The sequence below is a fragment of the Clarias gariepinus genome, chromosome 1, assembly GCF_024256425.1.
Source record: "Clarias gariepinus isolate MV-2021 ecotype Netherlands chromosome 1, CGAR_prim_01v2, whole genome shotgun sequence".
Taxonomy (NCBI): Eukaryota; Metazoa; Chordata; class Actinopteri; order Siluriformes; family Clariidae; genus Clarias; species Clarias gariepinus.
Window position 1 is genome coordinate 46,706,784 of NC_071100.1, and position 22,604 is coordinate 46,729,387.

At 43.5% G+C, this 22,604-nt stretch overlaps 1 protein-coding gene across 2 annotated transcripts in view; it reads right to left on the minus strand.

Annotated features, from left to right (window-relative positions):
- zgc:110158 (uncharacterized protein LOC553590 homolog) overlaps window positions 1-22,604 on the minus strand; it is a 56,468-nt gene that overhangs the window by 14,856 nt on the left and 19,008 nt on the right. For both annotated transcript variants that reach the window (XM_053493739.1, XM_053493732.1), the window contains exon 5: window positions 2,742-2,831. In XM_053493739.1, the coding sequence (XP_053349714.1) occupies window positions 2,742-2,831 (90 nt within the window). The remainder of the gene's footprint in view (window positions 1-2,741; window positions 2,832-22,604) is intronic.

The window sequence follows — 22,604 nt, forward strand, 5'->3', positions numbered from 1 at the left end:
TCGAACCTCAGACACCCTGCATTGTGGGGACATTTTGGTCCCCACTAAGATGGAATGAAAAATAACACACAAATGCAAAATCATAGGTAAAATGGATAAATTATAGAATTGTTCGGAACAAAAAAATGTTACGCAAGACCCCTAGACAATAATAATAATAGAAAGATTTTGGTTGCCTGGAAATATGAATTGACTAATAAACAGTCGCTACGAATAAAAACGTGATAACGTATAGTAAACTCTAGCTAGATAGAAGATCCGCCGTAATACAAAACTTAAAAGAAACAAACAATTATATGATCATAAAGTTTGATTTATTCCTGCAGATGATGTTAATGTTTTCAGCTAGGATTATAAACAACGCGAAAAAAGAAAAAAAAAGTCTAGATTTAGAGGTTTAGAGCTGTAGCCCGTTATCTTGTGTTTATTCTTTTGTTTATTGTTACTTGTTTCTTGTTGTTGCTGGTCTCAGAGATACCAAACAAATTTTGTCGCATCACTACAATGACAATAAATTCCTTTTATTCGATTGTTTATTTTACTCTTTTAATCTTTTGTCAGGTGATCACCGGATCAGATTTTAATTTAGTTAAATTTTAATTAGTTTAATTTTTTTTTTATTATTTACATACACGTTTAACCATTACCTTGTCTAAACATTTTTTTTTTTCAGAAAATACAAACTGCTTCCACTTTCCGCAAAGTACTTACCAAATACTCTCATTTCTCAGAGGTTTGTTTTTTTTCTTTTAAGTTAACATGCAATACTGCCACTTAATGGACTGGAGCGTGGAGCAGAGAAGATTTTCCAAAAGAAAAACACACTGATTTGGACAAAACACGTCGACATTAACACGATCACGAATCTTGAAACGAATCAGAAATAAACTTTCCGCAGTTGAATCAAATCGGGAGTCACAACACCCCGAGAATCAAATCGCACCTGAAAAAACAGTTTACCGCTCAGGATTTCAGACTATGTGCAAAATGTATCACATGATGCGTTATGTTAAAACATACACAAATAACAAAAAAACTAAAATCTGTGTCAACTTGACAACACCGACCACCCATTCATTCTTTAGTTGTTTAATCGACGCTGTAGCTACTACACTTGTTCGAATGGAAACCACAGATTTCAGGAATCTTCTTTAAGAATGTCTTAAATTTAAACTTAGTATCAGGAGATCACTTGCTGTTTAGACTTGGTCTAAACAGCAAGTGACGTCACATCAACGTGGCTGCTCAGTAGATACGTGTTGCAGTTAAACAGTTCTTTTTAAGCGACAATTCATGTATTTTCGCTCCTCTGAAATCTTGAAATTATTTTAATTTATATGCAGTACGTTTACATCTTAAGTGCTAAAATGTTGCATGTCCTCTTTTAAGCTAATAAAGCTAATATAAGCTAATATAATTGGGATGTTTATAAAATCGAATACAAATTAAATCGGCACTTGAGCACCTGGGTAAATCTGATAATAGATATTGTATCGGGCGACCCCTGGTGTACCTGGAGGTGACTGCTCAGAGGCATCACTTATAAGCTAGCTAGAACGACTTTACTTTTAAATACCGCAACTAGACATTCTAGCTTGTCCAATCAAAAGACATACCTTTTATTTTTTGTAGTTTAGGTTTGCAGTAAATAAACAAACAAAATAAGCCATTTCTAATCTATTTTTTTTTTGTTTGTTTGCTGAAGATTTCAGAGACATTCGAGTCGCAAACCTGCCCTGGCACGCGAGTTAGCCATTACTATGTTACCGCAGACGTCAGTTAGCCTGAAGTCGTCATCGTTTCCTTCGTGAAGATTGCTACGCATCATGTGACTCATTTGGCACGAAATTTGAATAAAAAAAGAAAACCAAGAAAATGATAGACAATCTATATAGAAACTTAGACAAGACAAAACGGTTTCTCTAAACACACCAGAAAGAGAAAAGAAGGGGGAAAAAAAGACTAGCTTCAGGACCTGGTACGAAGAGAAAAAGAACAAAAAAAAAGAAAAAAAAAAGAAGAGACGGTCATAACGCGACAACACAACAGCTCTGTGTTTCGTTTCCAGTGCTTGGCCCCCGACGCCGGTCTCGCCGGACACACGGCTTGGTGGCATACTAGTGCAGCACACACACACACACACACACACACACACACACACACACACACACTCTGAGGAAGTGACAGAGACAGAGGTAGAGACAGAAAGAAAGAAACAACATGCACAAAAAAAAGACAAGCTGCTCGGAGACATAACGATGACCATCGTCCTTTACAGCTTTCTCTCTCTCGTTCTCCTTCTCTCCACACACTAACAGCGAAGGTTCCTGAGAAAGAAACCATCTGTCCATCTTTACCCTTAAAAAAAAAAGGTGTCCCAAAGAACAGAGCGGATAAAGCATGCGTACTGAGAGCAGGTGGCCTTGTGCTCACGGTGAGCGTCTCTGACAGAGCAGCGCGGCACAGCGACGGCAGCCAGACCCAGCCACAGATAGAGACACACTGATGGTTACAGGGGGAAGAAAAAACAAAGGAAAGAGAAAGGAAGAGACAGAGAGAGAAGCGTGAAGATGAGTGGGAGGCATGAATGAACGCAGACCTGCGGCAGGAGGCCATGAAGAGATGTGACAGATGTGTAAAATAGAAAAGGAAAAGAAAAGACAGAGAGAGATAGAGAGACAGAGACGAAGAGAGAGAGAGAGAGAGAGAGAGAGAGAAAGAGCGAGCAGCAGTTGTCTTACCGGAAAGAAGCCAGGGGGCATGGGTCCACCAGGCATGCCATCATTGGGGGGCATGTTGCCCATTACGGGGCTCGGCGCCGCTGCTGCACTCTGGAAAACACAACACAAAAAGACGAGTCAACACACACACACACACACACACACACACACACACACACACACACACACTGTACAGGATTCTACAGTGACACTCGGCTGTCATTTTAAGAGTTGAAGTTCGTTTGTGACTTTTCGGTTAGTTTTTGTGAGACTTTTTTTCTCTCTCAGGAACAAACCCACCATCCTGAGAAAGTTTAAGAGTAACCCCAGTCACAGGAAACAGAACCCCCCTCCCATCACACGCACACACACACACACACACACACACACAATGAGAGAGAGCAGGACGCTTTCTAATCATGACCTCGAATGGTCTTATTTGCTTTTGGTCATCAATGGCTGATTGTTTAAAAATATCAGATGAGCCGGTGATGCGCGAGGACGAATCAGAGTGACGCGCTAAAACTTTAGCCTGTTGGCTAATTAACCTCATCAGTTACGTGTAGCGCACACACACACACACACACACACGAGGAAACAAAAGTCATGGGGGGGGAAACGAAACACAAAGCAGTAAAGAGGAGAGGAAAAAAGAAAAGACAAGAATTTACAAAAGAAGAGAAGTAGAGAAGAGAGGATCATAAAAAAAGAAAGAAGTGGAAAGTGAGAAACAAAGAAGAGAAGAAGAAAGAAGGGGAAAAGAGATAAGAAATGAGAGTACGGATGAGATTAAAACGTGAAGAATAAAAAAGAAAGAAGTTGGAAGGAAAAAAAAAAGGAGAAAACGAGATAAAGAAGAAAAAGAAATAGAAAGTGAGGAACAAAAGAAGACAGGAGAAAACAAAGGAAGGAGATAAAAGTTAGAGGAAGAGAAAAATAAATAAATAAATAAATAAATAAATAACAGGAGCAGGTAAAAGTGGGAAGGGAAAAAGGGGGAAGAGGAAGAGACACAAGAGACAGAAAAGAGGAGAGGAGAAGATGAAGAAAGGTGGATCAATGAACAAAAAAGAAATGAAGAAAAAACAGAAGGAGAAGAAGAAAAGGAAAAATTGACAGGAAAAAAATGAGAGAGAGAGAAAAATGGAGAGAAGTAAAAAAAATAAATATAGTCAGGAGAGACTGTGAAAGGAGGAGAAATAAGAGGAGAAAGAAATGAGAGAGGGTGAAAAGAAGGCAAAAAAATAAGGGAAAGATAGAAAAGAGGAGAGAAAATAAAAAAAGAGGGAAGGAGAGGAAAAAAGATGAGGAGAACAAAGAAGTGAAAAAAGAAGAGAGGGAGAGATAGCGAGAGGAGAGGAAAAGCGAAGAGAAGATAGAAAGAGAGAAGACGGACAGAGAGGGTGAAAAAAAAACATGAGGAGAGGAGCTGCACAAAAATATACGCATGTGTGTGTGTGTGTGTGTGTGCGCACAAATACACACACACACACACACACACACACACACACACACACACACACACACACACACACACACTCAGGCACATGTAACCCTGCTCCTGGAAGCAAGACTCCTCTCAGATGCAGAAACATGGATGGAGGGAGAGAAAAAAAAATAGGGGGGGTTTGGAGGAGGAGGAGGAGGAAGCCTTCGTCGCCTTGTTGCTATGACAACCCCGACCTCAGCTCTCCCTCTCTAGTGCCATTAAAACCCTCAGGCCGTCAATCATCCGCTGTGTGCGCGTGTGAGTGTGTGTGTGTATGTATTCCGAGACTCCGAGAGAAAGAGACACACACACGCCGAGCGAACAGGAGAGAGAGAGAGAGAGAGAGAGAGAGAGAGAGAGAGAGGTGGCTTTTCAGAGCTCGTCGTATACCGCACTGATTACTGCCATCATCTCATCAAGCCATTAAACAGCACCTCTATTCACTCCAGCTCCCCTATAAAGCCTGCTCAATAACGCTTAATACACGCCACGCGCGCAATTATAAACACGCGCGCTGCCAAAACGCAAACACACACACGGGCGACTCATTCACCGCTCGCTCGTGTTAACGTAAACAAATATTAGTGCACACTTGTACGTATACACTCTCTCTAACTCGTCAGGAGGAGGAGGAAGAGGAGGAAGAGAGAAAAAAAAAAAAAGAACGAGCTAAGGAACTAATCCGCCGTAATGAAGGCGTACATCGTCTCGTATACATAAATAAACAAATATTATATATACGTGAGTGCGTGTGTGATGAATGAACAGGTAAATGACATGAGTGACCATTAGAGGGCAATGTCAGCCCATGCTCAGGTCCTGAGGTCAAAATGATTCAACACTACAACAAGCGCAGGAGAAACATTTATTATTATCATTATTATTATTATTATTATTGTACTTACAATTAACACACACACACAAAACGCACAAATCTACGCATCAAACCGTTCTCAGGTTTAATAATAAACTGTGATGGTTCATCCCCAGGACTCCATAGTAAACAACACAACACCGGCGCTTGTTTTTATTTTGTTGTTGTTGTTTTGCATGTGAATGCCTCAGTTGATACCTTAAAACGATACGTGAACGACGTGACCGAGAGATAACTTGTGGGGGTTTTTTTTCTCTCTCTTTCAGCCTCCCTTAAAGGTTAGCGTGTTCACCAAGGGAAAGGACAAGGTGCGTGCAAGCTTCTGTCTGTCGTACACAAACACAAGCGTGAGCGCACACACACACACACGCACACACACAAGCGGCTGGATGATAAAGACAAACAATAGCACTACTGTTGAATCAAACCATGAGGAAGAGGTTTAAAGTAACCGAGAGTGTGTGCAAGTTTTTTTTTTTTTGGCCATGGATTACATCTAGTCAAATTAAAAAAATTTATAAACTAAAAATGTTAATTTTATCAATTAAAAAATTGGTAATGTATACAGTTATTATTTATACTGAAAATTAATGAAAAAATATAGCTAAAAAACAAATGAATAATTAAAAATAACTATTGTACCGCTGATACATGGTACAGATTAAAAATATCTAATAATGAATCAATCAATTAAAAAGAAAAAACAAAAACAAAGAAAAAGAGAGACGTCTAAGTGGAACCCGACTTGTTCCACTTCGTTGCTTAGAATTAAATTTGAAAGAAAAGGTGTTTGCCTGCGCCGCACCCTCCGGTGAAGCCACACGGGGCAGCGGTGAGTACGAGAAAGGGGGGAAAAAAATTTAACATGTGTGAAGGCGGTATCTCGCTTCTACAGGACCACTCGAGTCACATGGCAGCTATAGTTGGTTAAATTTCCCCTCCGATCATCCACGTCAACCGGTTTCCTCCGGGAGCGTAGCGTTTCTGTACAAGATCGTCATTGCAACGTCACCCATTGCAACGCTTTACCCCCGCAAAGCTATAAAAGCTTTTAAACGTAGACACATTCCTTTAAAATGCATGCACTTGAACATGCAAATACACTTGCAAAGGACATGTCTCAAAGAAACAAACAAACAAAAAAAAAAAGGTTTCTGTATTTGCTTAGAGGTTTTCACGCAGACTTTTCATCATGTATCATTCATATCAATAGCACACGTAGTGGCAAGAAGGGGCAAGGACAGAAAAAAATAAATTTCTTGGACTCCGCCTTTATCAATTCTTTGACGCTGCTTTATCTTGCATTTTATTGTTTGATTAATAACGTACGTGGAAGTGCTTGATGCCTAAGGCGTGATGGTAGGGGTTCTAGTTTTGAAATCAGTGGTTGGCGGGTTTCTCTGGGAACTCCGGGTTCCTCCTAAAATCTTGGTTCACTAGCGATCCCAAGTTGTGACCCACGTTTCTTGGGAGTGGTGGTTCCAAGCCCCTCCCCTTATGACCGTACACATCATTAGTGATATAGAGAACGGTTGAGATGTTTGAATCTACATTTCTGGATATTATTGTGCTTTGGGCTTTTTGGGATTTCACCCATAAATGTGAGCAAGCGGCAAATAATTAAACCCCCCACCAAATACTCAAAAATAAAGACAAATCAAGAGGCTCCAAGTCGAGTCATGTGCACTGCAGTCTTCTATCGATGCACCGGGTTGCGGTTTACTGAAAGCTGTCACGTGTGGGCTTCTTTAAAACCTCTCTCCAGCGTCTAAATTGGAAATTCTGCCAGCCTCGACTGAGTGATTGATTTTTTTTTTTTTTTTTTTCTTCAAAATTTCTACCTCATCCCAATTCCCTGTTTCTCTTCCACTCACGATCTGGAGTCTATAAAGATTAGCTGCAAAGACCTGCATGCATAATCAGGCTGCCTTTCCATGCAGTCAGTACGAGAGGACCGTCTGGCCTGGTCGAGCCTCGGCGTTCGTATGACCACATGCGTTGCTGACCAGAGACGTTTGGACTGAAGGGGGTAGAACAAAACAAAACAAAAAACAATCAAATCAGACTATTCCTAAACTTCAGCTTGGTCTGCAAGACGTCGTCCAAACAATAACAAGCTCCGGACTTGTCAAAAAGCACCAAATGCAACAAAGTGTTTAGGAAGACAATGCATCAAAAGCCTCAAAGCAAGTTATTGTTGCTTAGGTCTTTGACCATATCTACACCTTCTTTACTTCCAGGCAAGTACTGCCTAAACAGGAACGACATTTTCAGGAGAAGATTTAGTGCAAATCTTATGTGCTTGGTTTAGATGCGTCCCAAAGAATCCCTGCGTGAAGGTTCCATCTTTCTCGCCGTATGGAGTTCCTAAGCGTTCAGGAATCGTTTTCCACCTTCAGAACGCAAACGAGCCTCTTTCGTTTCCGTCTCCTTATCTCAGGCCATCAAAGGTCAGTATTAGCATTCATCAGCTGCCTCTGAATTTTCGTCATACGACACCTTTTCTTAAGCAACGGCTTCGGGTTTGTCCGTGGAGCGGCTCCAGGGCCGGCTCGGTACGGTCGCGTTGCTCTGGTAAGACACAGTGTGTGTGTGTGTGTGTGTGTGTGTGTGTGTGTGTGTGTGTTAATCTGATAAGTGGCCTAGGGTGAAAGCGAGGAGTGTGCATTACCCAGAGAGTTAGTTAGATCTGCTTAGTCAGTGCCCTGAAGTTGTTCCAACCCAAACAGGCCAATGTTCTGATGTCTGTACACACAAGCCTGGCAGGGTGCGCTCGCCGAGCAGCCGGTGTCCGCTTGCTGTCACCTGAAGCGGGCCCGAGATGTAGCAGCGGCTTACGCGCACACGCGCGAGGACATATTTCTTTACCCGCTCGTACTAAGACAGAGCAGGAGAGACTGAGAGAGCGAGAGAGAGAGAGGGAAAAGGGCGGCTGGTTGCCTTTCATTAGGCCAGCGACAGCCCCACAGGGAGCGTAGCGTGTCACGGAGCTCCGTGAAACAAAAGGAACGCGGGACGTGAACGGCTGCCAAGACCACGCTGCTAATTGGAGATAATTAATGCCATTAATTAGGCACCAGGAGGGGAAAGGCGAGGGGAGGGGGGGTGTATGCTAAAGAGAAAGGGGAGACAGATGGGGACAAGGCCGAGGAGGACACAGACAGATTTGGTGTGTGGCCACGGTGTCCGATTCCTGTCCGTGTTCAGGGCCTCACTCCTGGAAGGCTTAGAGCGAGAGAAACAGAAAAAAGCAGCATGCACACCTTTGTACCTTTAAAAAAAAAAAAATTTTATTAAATAAAAATTACGCCTTCGAGCTGGCACGTAAATGATTTATTATTGGTCAATCAAATACAAAGCAGTCCTGCAGCCATGCTTTTAAACTACAGACCAAAGAGCAGGACATAAACGAAATTTAGGACTTAAAACATCTCGGATCACAAAAGATCCATGGACGTCTAAAACGTGCAACCAGCAAATAAATAACCGACGAGGAAACGTCTTTCTCTCAAGTAATGAAATCGTTCAGGGTCTGTCGGGTACCTTGTTAAGTTCCCTGAACGACACCTGAAAACAGGAGAGCAGGAAAAACGATTCCAACACGAGTTCTTCTCGCCTAGAGCATGAAGTGAACCTTCGCCCGGCTCGTGTCAAACAAAAAGCGTCTGATCTAAATCTATTGCACTATAGAAGAACGATACGGATTTAATCACAGTAACAAGGCATACGTTCTGGACAGGGGGGGTGGGGGTGTCGTCAATTGTCTGTTGTGAGTAGGTCCCTGTTCCCCTACTTTGACCAAAAGATTTAGCTAAGCAAACCTGACTGCCAGACTAGTAGCATTTTAAGTCTGACTCCATGAAGTGGTGGCTCAGGTTGTAAGGTTACTGGGTTACTGATTGGAAGGTCGTATGGCGTATGCGAGAGGAAAAAAATAAATCATTTTATTGTGCTGTAAGGTCCATGCGACAAATAATTGAATCTTATACGGGTGCAAACTTAAACAAATTATATACGGGGGAAAACATATTCGTCAATCCTTTCCAAGCGTCGCCTTCTTTGTTTTTACTAACGAGCTGTACAATGCCTCGAAGGATAACCATTCATATTCAAAACCTCTGGGAGAGAATTTTGTTGATTTCGGTTGAAGACACAAACAAAGAAGGAGAGAGAGAGAGAGAGAGAGAGAGAGAGAGAGAGAAAAAGAGAAAACTCACGACTAGATACTCTCTGGTCTGAAGATGACTTCATTGCGTCTCAACTTTATTCACCAAATTTCCAGCCAAACTTGTTACAAATACCTACATGGACCAAAAATCCAGCAGAACCGGCCGCTGACAAATTAGAAAACATGTCGCAGCATAATTGCGACTGAAATTACAAGCCCGCGTCTGCGCTTACGGAGAGAATCCGCCCTGAACAAATTGCATACTAATCTTCGTAATTAACACATGATCTTCGGCGGTAATGGAATTCATTCCCGTAATGGAATTTTAAGTTTCCAGTTTGAGTCAAATGTGCTGATTTATACACTGTTTACATTTTTGTTACCAACCACGCTACCATGGCAGGGCAGGCGGATTAAGACTACGATGCGCAAAGAGGATGATGTAGCAGTGCTTTACTCTTACTCCAGTCTGTCACCTCCAGAAGGTGCTTTTACTTCATCACACAAAACAGAGTGGACCTAAGTGGACAAAAATTCTCAGAGTGATGCAATGTTGGTCCTACTGTTAGAGTACTTTTTAGAGGAGTAAGAGCAATTTATCAACATTCTTAAAATAGATCACTCCTATCTCCACCAAAATGTAAGAGAGCTCTGGAGGTGTCCTAACTGAATAGGAATAGCAATGGGTAATGGCGATCAAACAGAGAAAGGGTGTGAAGGAGAGAGGTTCTCGTTCTTGATACAGTTTAAAGATAACCTCTCACTTACTCATCGTGTATACCACTTCATCCTGTATTCAGGGTGGTGGGGGGCCTGGAACCTATCCCAAGAGACTTGGGGCACGAGGCGGGTTACACCCTGGACAGGGTGCTAATCCATAGCAGGGCACACACTTACACCACAGGCAATTTGGGAATGCCAATTGACGTTGTCTAATCTGCAAGTCTTTTGACTGTGGGAGGAAACTGGACTACCCAGAGGAAAACACATCAGACATGGGGAGAAAACAAGGACTGGAATCGAACCCGGACCCTGGAGGAGCAAGGCAACAGTGCAGCACATACAACTCCTCCATCAACAAACATTTTGTATGCTGTCTGCAAAAACTAAACCTTTTTCCCCCCCTCCACAGTTTGAAAAACTACGAAAACCTTTAAAACTACAACACCCACAATAATTCATCGTCTACTGTGCGACTAGCCTATTGACATCACGCGCTTTTTCAGGGGAAGTCCTATTCCTCACTGAAAGTAAGAGTAGGAAGCTTCATAAATAACTTTTATGTCCTACTCTGAGATAAGAATATTTTTAGTCCTAAAATAACTCTATTGCTCTAGATTTCTTTAGCATTCTGCTAATAAGGCTTCATCAACTCTTGTTTTTGTTCCTTAAACTTTCCCTGAACTTAGGGAACATTGTCGTGCTAAAGACGCTACCGCTTATCAGGGAACGCTGTTTCCACTTGGTCTTCAACAATGTTTAAGTAGGTGGTACATATCAAAAAAACATCCACATGAACGGCAGGACCCAAGATTTCCAAGGAGAACACGACTCGGAGCATCATCACATTCCCTTCTTCCCATAGCGCACCCTATGTGCCTTGTCGACCCATACATGCTTTACCAAACCAGGCTTCTTCAAACAAACATTCCCAATAAAGAAGCTCTTGAAAGTGCTCACCCCCCAGCCCATACACAACCACCTGTTGAGGTTCTGACAACTTTTTAGCAACTTATTTTCTTCAGTGGAATCTGACTGGACGGACTATCCCCTCCCCCATCACTGTGGTTCACCAGTTTTTCCTTCTTGTGAGCACTTTTGGTAAGCACCTGGGACACCCGACAAGAGCTGCTGTTTTAGAAAAGTTCTAACCCAGTCGTCCATCACCACCATCAAACTCACTCAGATCCTTTCAGATCCAGAGTTTATATACTGCCTAACACACTCCTATGAACTTCGATAATCAGTATTGTACGCTTCATCTTAAAAATGGATCTTTCCTGTTTTCCTCTCACAGCCGGAGGTACAGAGAGAGCTGAGTGGCCGAGCTCTCTCAGAGGGGAGGGATGAGAGGTACTTGCGCGCCCACATTAAGCACGGCTCTACAGCCAATCAGGGGCGTCTGTGAGCTCGCGCATGCGGAAGGAGCGGCTAGCGCTTTCCTCCGAGTGTGTTACTCCGCCCCTAACGGTGCGTGAGCGAGCAGTTCGAAAAGATGCGGTCGACTGACGTCACGCAGCTCGGAGGAAACACAGCATAGTCTTCGCCCTCCCGAATAAGTGGTAGTAGTAGCCTTAATGTGGGAGCCCCCTAGTGACGGGGAGGAATTGGCTACGACTAATATAGGGGAGAAAATTGGAAACCCCCCCATTCAAAATCAGTGTGAATTATATATTGAATGCTGTGTATTACAGTAGAGTATACTGTGGCGGGCCACCCAAGTTTATCCGCCCACCCTATTTAACTAGTAGCGAACACGCCCCTGTTGGGCTCCCACTTATCTTTTCTGTTTATTCTGCTACCACGAGAGCGGTGCACTGAGGGGCAGTTAATGCAGCAGTTTTGCTTGGTGAACAGGATCTTCTATAAAGCAAAGAAGAAAAAAGACTGACCCTTAAAACTTAAGCAGCATGGGCCAGTGATCAAAACAAACAAACAAAAACAAACGCTTATATGGAAGTCGTGTCGGTGCGTGTAGACAGATTTATCTGATATATCATGTAGAACCAAAGTTATCATTAGATTTGAAGATGTGTATATTATAAAAATACAATTTTGTGCGACAGAATATGGGGCAGAACTTCATGTCACGAAAACATCAAAAACAGCCATAAAAACAAGTGATCTTACAAATCTGTGCTAGTTTTTTGCCTATTTGAGCCGCCATTTTTAATTTATCGCTGAGTCATGTTTCTACATTTGGTTCATGTGGTGCTGGGAAAAAAAATTAAAAAGAAGGCCAGGTTTGTACGTTTGATCTCTGAAATGTGAGAGTAAACATTAAAAACATCAAATAAATCAAAATATTGCGTTTAAGCTCGTGAGTACCGGTTATTTGTTATAGAACACTTTTGTGTTAGTGGGAAATGCAAAACAGACCAGGCGCACACTGCCACCTGCTGTATCGGAGGATGAAAATATTCAAGTGCACCCAAGTACGGAGAGAAAAATTAAATAAATAAAATACACATCAATCCGGCTTTTATTAGTGTGAAAGAGCCCCCGAGTCCCACACACACACACACACACATCTTATCCGGTAGCTGCACAGCTGAAGCCAGCAGGGGGCGGTGTATCTGTAGCTCCCTCTTGTTTCCCAGCGCTCGCGTCTATAATCCGAATTCCGAGTCGGAATGGAAATCAATTAGCTAAATGGTTCGGCTGGAAGCCGCGCTTCTCGACAAGGTCTGTTCTGATGAGGCAGAACTTTTTGGTGATTTGACAAATGCTGAAGCATGTAGGGCGTCTCATTAGGAATCACATTATCCAATATTCAGTTGGCAGACACGGGAATAACTAGCGTCGAGCTATAATTCACCGCCGACGGCTCTGGAGGAGACGAGGTACGGCGGCGGCGCATGACGACGGTGCCGTGTGTGTGTGTGTGTGTGTGTGTATGTGCTCTAGTAGCACTGGCGTATCCGTGAATAAACAAACAAAGCACCTTGAAATATCCGTGCCTGGGCCTCCCTTTTAAAAAAAAAAAAAAAAAAAAACATACTCCCAATGTCATGGAATTTCACCTCCCGAGTCTCTCTCTCTCTCACTTTACCAGAAAGAAGATTCATAGAAGCGAGATGGCGGGTTTGACCCGGGTGTGTTCAGCCCCCTGCTTGCTTGGCTTTTTTTTCTCTCTCTCTCTCTACAAGACTTTCCAACTCCCGAAAAACCGTTCTGCCCCTGCCCCCACTACTTTTTTTTCTCTCTCTCTCTCTTTTACAGCCCAGCTTCTGGATTTGATTTGGGGTGTGGGGCCCGTCTAGGGTAGTAGACATGTTTGCATGAGCTCCTGATGTTTACACACACACACACAATCCCAAAGCACTGCCATGCGCACTCACTCTGCTTGTTATGTAACGTGGTTACGACACACCTCGACAAACAAGTAATCAAATATAGCTAAGCTGTCAGGTTAAGAATGACCAGGATGACGAGTTTTATTCCTGCTCAATCCCTCACACACACACACACACACACAGGCGCTGATAGATCGCATGACGCCGAAAACAAAACAACAGACAATGACGGTGCAGTACTTCAGGCGAGTCGCTGACCTAGAACAAGGAGATTGTTTAGGACCCTGGGGAAGTCCTAGTCCCTCACCTCTCTCTCTCTCACTCCTTTTCCTTCACACACACACACACTACAAAACCTAAAACTCTATCCACCACCCCCGCCCCCCCTCTCTCGCGCTGTATGCTAATTCTGCACGCAAACGCACAGGCCACCGAGTCCCAGGGAGGAGAAACAGCGTGGTCTCTCTCTCTCTCTCTCCTTCCCCCTCCCTTGCCAATAAGGGATGGGTGTCAGCAGCCTGCAGAAGCTGTTGCCATGGAGACGGGTCCTGTCTGCACTCTGTCCCCCAGGCATCCCGGATCAAGACAAGAGAGAGAGAGAGAGAGAGGCTGCAGCAAATGATGGCTAGGATATGAGACAGCAAAACATCAACCCCACACGCACACACACACACGGCAAGAATTATAAAAAAAAAATTTTTAAGTGTACAACCCCTTCCTCCCTCTTTCTCATCAAACGTCTACTCTAGCAAAGCAAACACGCCGAACGCGTGTGTGCGCGTGTGTGTACACCTATCTATATCCAGTCGTGTCTTAACGGTATCGAGATCTGAGCTCCAGTCAAAAGGGCTTTCCTTTAGTCTTGCTTTAGGGAACGATGTGTCAAAAAAAAAAAAAAAAAAAAACTCGAAACATGAGACGTCACGTGCGACTCTGGCGCGGGCGAAGGTTTGGCCCCGGGAATGATAACAGATGTCTTTTGTCTGCTCGCCGCAGACCATCATATAGACGCGCGTTACTTAAACTGCGATTCTGAGGCGGGCGGTGGGGGGGTGTTGTGGGTAAAAGGTGGTGGGGGTTTTTTGGGGTGACGGGGTCGTGTTATTTTTCGGGGTGGATCTGTTAGACAAGTGGGAGCGGACGGTGCGAGTGTGTACGTGTAAACGTGGTCTAATCGCGACCTCTGGTCTGCAGTCACCTTCCACAACACCATCGCAGGAGAGAGAGAGAGAGGGAGTAAAAGAGGGAGAGGGAGGGAGTGGGAGTGAGAGAGAGGGAGGAAGTGAGAGAGAGGGAGTGAGAGAGAGGGAGATAGAGTGAGAGAGAGAGAGAGAGAGAGAATTCCCTCTGCGTCTGGGCCAGATTAAACTGGCTTTGTAATCCGCTTGGTTTTCACCCTCTTGTCCTGTGTGTGTGCGTGCGTGTGCGTGCGTGTGTGTGTGTGTGTGTGTGTGTGTGTGTGTGTGTGTTGGGCAAGTATTCGAGTGTGAGTGCTACGCTTGTGTCGGGGTCGCCGACCCGCACGACTGATGCAGGTGATGAGTTGACAAAGCGTGAGCTCCAGATTGGAACAGGGACGAGAGAAGGGGGAAAAAAAAAAGAAAAAGCCGGATTGAAACATGAGGGCAGGTGGAACACACTCTTTCACTCTTTCTTACACACACACACACACACACATCTAAAAACCCGTGTTTGTGAAAAGGTGGCAGGAGGAGGGGAGGGGCCCGGACAAACTCGTCCATTCAGCCTTAAATAAGCTAATCGGCACCGACTGAGCCCAGAGTTCCATTTAGACAGACAGACGAGAAGGCAGAAAGAGAGAGAGAGAGAGAGAGAGAGAGAGAGAGAGAGAGAGAGAGAGAGAGACAGAAAAGTAGACCGAGAGATTGAGAGAGAAAGAGACAGGCAAAGAGATAGAGAGAGAGAGGCAGACAGACAGACAGAGAGACAGGCAGGGAGAGAGACTGACATGAAGGCAGAGAGACAGGTAGACAGACAGTGAGACAGACGAGCAAAAAGAAAGACAGGCAAAGGGATACAGAGAGAGAGAGGCATAGGGAACGCCAGGAAAAGAGAAAGACAGACAGGCCGAAAGACGGACAGGCAGAGAGACAGAAAGACGGACAGGCAGAGAGACGGAAAGACGGACAAGCAGAAAGACAGGCAGGCAGAGAGACAGAAAGAGACAGACTTTTCCATATGCCGGCCCAAAAACAGTGACTGATTCCTTCCCGAGTCTAATCAGATACACCTGGCTGGAAGATTCCCACTCCAGTCAATATCCCGGATCTCGGATCAAGACGCACCGTTCTGTAAACCACCAGCACGACACACGTCTCTGCCACAACGGAACCGTTAAAAATTCCTTCAAATGGCGTGTTAACCGTTTAACCGCGCGGTGTACTTAAAAATAAAACGCTGGTAGCTCTTCACTACACGAGTCCGAACGAGAACCGAACCGCAATTTTTCTGACGTGTGTCACACAACGAGAAATAAAATAGGAAGAAAAAAAAGGAAATTGTTTGTAAAGAACACTAAATTAACTTATTTTGTTCAAGTTTAAATAGACTAGCCTTGAGACAGATCAAAACACAACAAGATTTTACTGTCCAGCCGCTACATGAAGGAGCCGTGAATCGTAGATAAACATGTTGAGCTACAGTTTGTCATCATAATTGCTCTCAAAAAGTTTTAAATTGTCAAGAAACACTGAAAAACAATATATTTTTTTTAATAATTACTAAATGCTTAAATATCACGTCTGGGACAAAGTCATCATCAGATTAGTTCCTGTTAAAATTATCAAAAATGGCAGCATCAACCTCCTGTAAACTCAAAAGAAGAAGCAGCAGCAGTAATCCTGTAAAATACGAGTATTTGGTCTACGGGAAGGTGGAAAGGGTTTGTATTTCCCGCTCAAGTTGGGGTATGGGTTTAAAGAAATTCGTCAATTTTGAAGAATTTAACGTGTGCACGTTTAACAAAATAATTTAAAACACGTGAATTAATACTGTAAGGGAAAAAAAAAGGTCCTATAAATTCTACTAACTGAACCGGCCAACAAAATATTAAAAAAGGTTTTAAAATCACATGACTGTTATAAAATTATCCATTAGGTTTTTTTTTTTTATTCGTCTGTAGTTTAAACATGAATATACGCTCCATCTTGGATTTGAATAAGAAGTAACGTTCAAGAAATATTTTAATATCAGACTTCGTTTTAAGAAAACACATAAAATACATTAAATCTGTGATATCAATAAACATGACGTGACTCGATACACGCCTTGTTACCAGCAACTGTGCACGTAAACAGACTCACCGTCCAGGTGAAAACACACACAGAGTCTCGTATTACTTTTATTCCTGAAGCCGATTAATAATGCGATGCACCTGACCTTAAGTGCACGTGAACGAATCGACTCTGGATCATAAGCACGTGAACAAAACCGTGATAAAATTTTCTGCTTGTTTTTGCTAATTCTAAAAAAAAAAAAAAAAAAGAAATAACAAAAAGCAACACACAGGATAGGAAGTGAAGCAAAAAAAAAAAAAAACTATACACAAAAAATCTAATTAAATATAATTCAATATATTATTTAATGATAAAACGTTATATCTTTGTGTTTCCTGGCCCCGCCCCCTCTCCACACCTACATGCTAATAATTCTGCACTGCTTTGAAGTTTAACGCACAAGACATTTTTCCATCCAACATCTCCATCCACATGAAGTGCTAAAAACCTGATAGTGATGGTGGCACGTGTGTATACACAAACTCGCGCATGCCTTCGTACGTACCCCTCACCGACGGCGGTCACGTGTCCATGAATAATTAAGGACGCGCAATGAAGACAAATGTTTTGCGTGTGCGGTCAATAGCGTGGCCGTGTGGCTCGTATTCAGCGCCGCTGATCAGTGCTACAGGCTCGATAGTCATCTTAGGAAAGCAAATGACTTTGATCGATGCTACTTAAAAGATTATCGATCACCTCCGGGAGTTTTTTTTTTTTTTTTAAACTTCAAACACTACAAAGAACGTAGAAAGACGTCTGGCGAAGCAGAACCGGGAAAGTCCCTTTAAAAAAAAAACGATAATACTTGGAAAAACGCTAACGAGACATTCTCAAGGATGGGTGTTTAACACTAGCGTGAGGTGGGCGGGGCCTGGAGGAAAGGAAGCGGGATGGCGCTTTATTTCTCTCTCGTTATGAGACTTTAACTTACGTTCTTGTACGAGTTCCTACGTCGTCATGAGGCTTTAATCTTTTACCAGCTTTCACACTGAAACTTCCCAAATAACGGCATGTCCCTGCGTCTTTCTGTCTCTCTGGCAACGTACCACCGCAATGCATTCTGGGAACGGTCGAGGAACATTAAGAGAAGCCTCGCGTTATTTGCTCTTTCGCTTTCCTGGAGCTGAGAGCTGAAAACTGGCCGTCATCCCTAGAGGTTAGTGAGCGCTAAACGTACAACAATCGTAGCGGCAGAACCGCAGCGATTATCCTGGCGTAAGCACATATTTACTGCGTCGCAGGGTGGAGCCTCTGGTAAGAGACAGCTCTCCTTATTCGTTTACTCACAGGGGAGTAAAGAAAACAAACAAAGGAAAAAAAAACACTGCCAGGCGCCTCTACATAACGTCCAGGACGGAAGAAACATGGGGGTTGCACAATATGCCGAGGTGTCCGCGTTAACAATACGGCCGAGCGCTGCAGCAAACGTCCAAAACCCGAGCAGAACATGTCTGATGAAAAAACACCATTCTCAAACACACACACACACACACACACACACAGAGGCTTTTCTTTATCGTTCTTCGACACAGCCCGAAGACTTTAATGCAGTCACTCAGACATGTCCTGGGGTGTGTGCGCGTACCCGCAGAGCGAGAGAAAAACATTTCAAGAAACACACGAGGACGCTGAGGACGAAAGACATAGCAAAGTTCGCGATATACTCAATCATGCCTGTGTGACACGTTAAACAGAAATCTTGAGGTTTGTGAAAGCAACGTTTCGATCTTTAAATCGGCATGGACGAGAAAAAAAAAACGAAGAAGAAGAAGTGGACGGAACTGTTACATCATTTATTGTCTGATGGTCTATAAATAGTTTTTTTTTTTTTTACTTTTGATTATGATTATAATAAAAAGTTCAGACTCGTGTATTCGAGCGTGTTGTTGTATTCCTCGAGTAATGAACGTAAATAATAATAATAATTACTCTATTAACTGATCTAAAACGTAAAAAGTTTCCGTCTCCGTCCCCCGGAGTCTCGTCCGTGCTGGAGCGTCGACGTGAAAACGACTCATTTTCTTATGAATCATGAATTGATCAGAATCCTCGTCTGGCACACGAGGAGCGAACTGAGACTTCCAGCTTTGTGATTTATCGGAGGAGAGCTGGGCTTCTGCAAAACATGACACCATGTCTGCTGGCAGTCTGAGCAGAACCGCTCTTTCTATCTATACAGATAGTGACTCATGCGGCGCGGCGTGGAGCCGCGCGGCGACCGGCCCTGTGCTAGCAGACTATCTGTATTGATTAGGACTTACTGAGCTGCACTAAGAAGCTCCGTGTATAATAATAATAACCCAGATGTGGACCTTCACACCGACAGGGTGAGAAGGTCAAGGAACTGCATCAGACGGAACCGTGGAAAAATCATGTCACGCGTAAAAAAAAATTTTAGCATCAACCAGCATGAAAATTTGTTTACAGATGACATAACGTACAAAACAAAACAGGCTCGGTAAATTGTGTAAATTTTGTGTGTGTAAATATCAATGGTTAACCTTCTTGTTCTCTTCTTCTCTCACGTTTAACGGCGGCTTATAACCCAAGGGAATGCATACTGCCCCCTGCTGTATTGGAGAGTGTAATAATACTCAAGCGCACCAGAGAACGGAGAACCCCAAAAAAAATTTTAAATAAACTCTGGCCAGCAGGGGGCGCGATCGATCCTAGACACGCTACAAATCTAGCATGGCTAGTGTGAGAACGCCGTGACGATGCTGCGTCTGGGGTCCTTTCGTACACTCCATACCAGGAATTCTGACAAAACACACGTCTTCACGTGTTTTAGCATCCTCGAACACATCATTGATTAGAAATTTTTTTTTCCCCCAAAAAAAAGAAAAGAAATAAATTTAGCACTTAGACTTAAACCTTTATTTTATTATTTTTAAATACTTTGGATTTTCCCCTTTACTAAGATTTGCAGTTTGTGGCTTTAACGGAAAGAGGCCCAGGTGTTCTTTTTCTGTTGCTCGTACACACACCACACACACACACACCAGGTGGCGGCGTGGTCAGTAGGGAAGCTGTGAGGAGTCGCAGGTTTAAAAATAGCAATCAAGAAGCATAAGTGAGAGCGTGTGTGTGTGTGTGTGTGTGTGTGTGTGTGTGTGCGCGCTCCAATTTTCTTTGGACTTTCACACTGGAAGCTTTACAACATTTCCATCTCCTTAAACGTCTTTATAAAACACTCTGTACAAACGTGTTGAGCAGGAAAGTATCTCGCTACGTTAATCCAATTAGCAAAAAGAATAAAATAAAATAAACAAAGTGTGATGCACTTCCTTGTCGAAAATACGCTTAGGTTTGTATTTACAATTCTTTAAAGAGAGTGCCTACTTTCTGGCAAAAAAGAAAAAAGAAAAAAAAAGACGATATTGATATCGGTGTGTCTCAAGGGTCGGTACTCGGGACCGGAACATTACGAATGTGCGTCTGTGTGTGTGTGTGTGCGTGACTGACCGCGTCGTTTGGGGTGCGAGCAGATGTAGAGTGTTTGCCTCTCGTCTCCGCCGAGCAGCCTGGCATGGGCTGTGTGGCCAAACACACGCATATGCGAGAGTGCGCGCGCGAGCGAGTGTTTGTGTGCAGACATGCAAGCGAGCAAACAAGAGCGCACGAAAAAAACACACAATCTATCAAAGGGGAGGCTCTTCTTTCCGGGGGGTGGTGGTGGTGGTGGGGGGGGGGGGGGGGGGGTGAGGTTTGGATGGGCAGCTGGTACTTGAGACTGATGTACTCGCACCCTCTTCTTCTCTTCCTCCGCGTCAACCATTCACCCCCTCCCCCCCTCCTCCTCCTCTAGTTGGTATTGGCCAAGATGCTAGAACAGCACCAGACACGAGCAGAGCCAAGGGGGTCCAGTGCCAGCGCTGCCTGCCAACACACAACAACCACGGAGAGAGAGAGAGAAAGCGAGAGAGAGAGAAGTACAGACGCAAAGAAATCCTGTGTGCCCCGGTTGTCTGGTTTTTCCTTCCCTTCCCGTCGTGTACGGGGGGAAATTGGGGGGCGAGGCTCAGTGACGTCAACACGGAATGATACCAACCTCCTGATCCACTATGATTCAAAACTCAAGTTGTCATCTATCGTCGTGTTAAAAGCATAAAGTACATCTTGGTACAATACATTTACACATCGATAAAAAAACGCTGCAGTGCCTTTATAATCCTCCAGGGGGTGCTCATGCTCTAAGCTTATTCATTCACTGGCCGGCAGCACAGCGTTCTTTGTGGTAGAAGCGAAGTTTGTTTGGACTTTTTTTTTATTAGAAATTTATTTATTTACTTTTTAAAATTTTTATTTAACGTCGCGTCGGGAGAGTTTTAAAATGTTAATCATGATATGAACCCAAATGGGCTCCTGCGTATCGTGATGATATCATACCATCCCCCTAAGCGATACCTCCCCTCAATCAGAGATAGTTACGTGATCCGACAGGTTGTGGCGTCACTGTAAGTCGTGGTGCGTGACTGAATAGTTAAAACACGTTTCCTTCTCTTATTATTATTATTATATATATTATTTCTGCTTGTTGTTTAAAATCAACAAACAACCCCGCCCCTTTTGATAGAAAATCACATTGCTTACGATACGATTTCTCATCGCAACGAAATCCTGCGAAGCTCTCCTAGAAAGTTTTTCCGTAAGAAACGTCGTTCGTTTCTTCTTTACCTGGACTAAATTCTCAACACTCTAGCTGGTTTCGAGAGACTTTCTAAAGGCGAGATTAGCGAGATGAGCTAATCGCGCATGTCAAACAAACAAAACCGATCCGCAGCTTACAAGTTACCGCTCTTATCTGTTTATATTTAAAAAAAACAATAATATTCTAACGGAATACGGAGTTCTGTGAAGGATACAGAAACTACGAGAAGGATGTAAACATTGTTGCTTTCTGTTGTTGCTCATCCGCCGGATCAATTATTAACCGTACGCCTGTGCCGAGCGCGCTCAGAGCGCGATGGGGAAGCGAACAGCGTTTTAACCCTGAGACTGCCGACGAGGTCTCTCTCTCTTTTTTATTTATTCATTTATTTTTTGATTCCATTTACTATGCATATTTTTTTTTAACTGATTAACACATTTTACAGGTTTTTAAACACACCCAGATTGTCGCTAATACTAGGAAGTGGTAGAATTAGTAGAAGTTGATTGATGATCGGCAGCGTCTCAGTCTTCTGTCTCCTCCTCCCAGGATATTATCATGCTGGCCGCACTTCTCCGTTTCCCCGGAGCACGCGAGCGAGTGAGCATGCATCATGGAGAAAGAGCGAGATTACCCAATCAATCTTCCTCCGAGTGAGAGAGAGAGAGAGAGAGAGCTGTTGTACACGTGAGAAAGCAAGAGAAGGAGAAAGGGAGGGGGGATGGGGGGAATCCGCCAAGCTCCTGGTCTGTACACGGTCCGCCTTGCGCCTTTTTTCACCGCCATCGGTTCGGGGTGACGGTGTTATTGACGTCAACTCTGCCCGATTACTCGGGTGACTGAATAAACATTGCGGCGCGCACTTTCTACCTCGCGTCATAACCAAAATATTTACGCTGGTGTAAAGACAAGCGACGGGCTGCGGAGGAAAAAAACGAACCTGGGGAGGACTCGAAAAAGGTGCGAGCCAGGGCAGTTCTTGTTCTTGTTTCTGATTGGTCAGAAAGCTTGCTATAAAAAAAAAAAAAAAAGGTTCGTACTTTTCTTTTGATAACATGACAAGCTTTAAGAGAAAGATCAAGTCGTCCCCGTTCTGTCCATCTTAAAAATATATATATAAAAAAAAAAAATTCCGCAATACTGATTATAAGTTTACGTGGATAAAACGTACAGTGGGCGACGGGTTAACAAATAAAAACTTGAATCTTTGAACAGTGATGCCGTTGATTAATTTCCTGTATCAGCACGCCATCGTATCTAGAATCCCTTCTTTTCGTGTACGTTCCGCAGAACTCATCTTCCTTGCAAAAAAAATTTTCACACCGTACAAATCGAGTCCACGATATTAACGCGGGTGTAGTCTCAGCTTTGCGGTTACGCTTTGATTAAC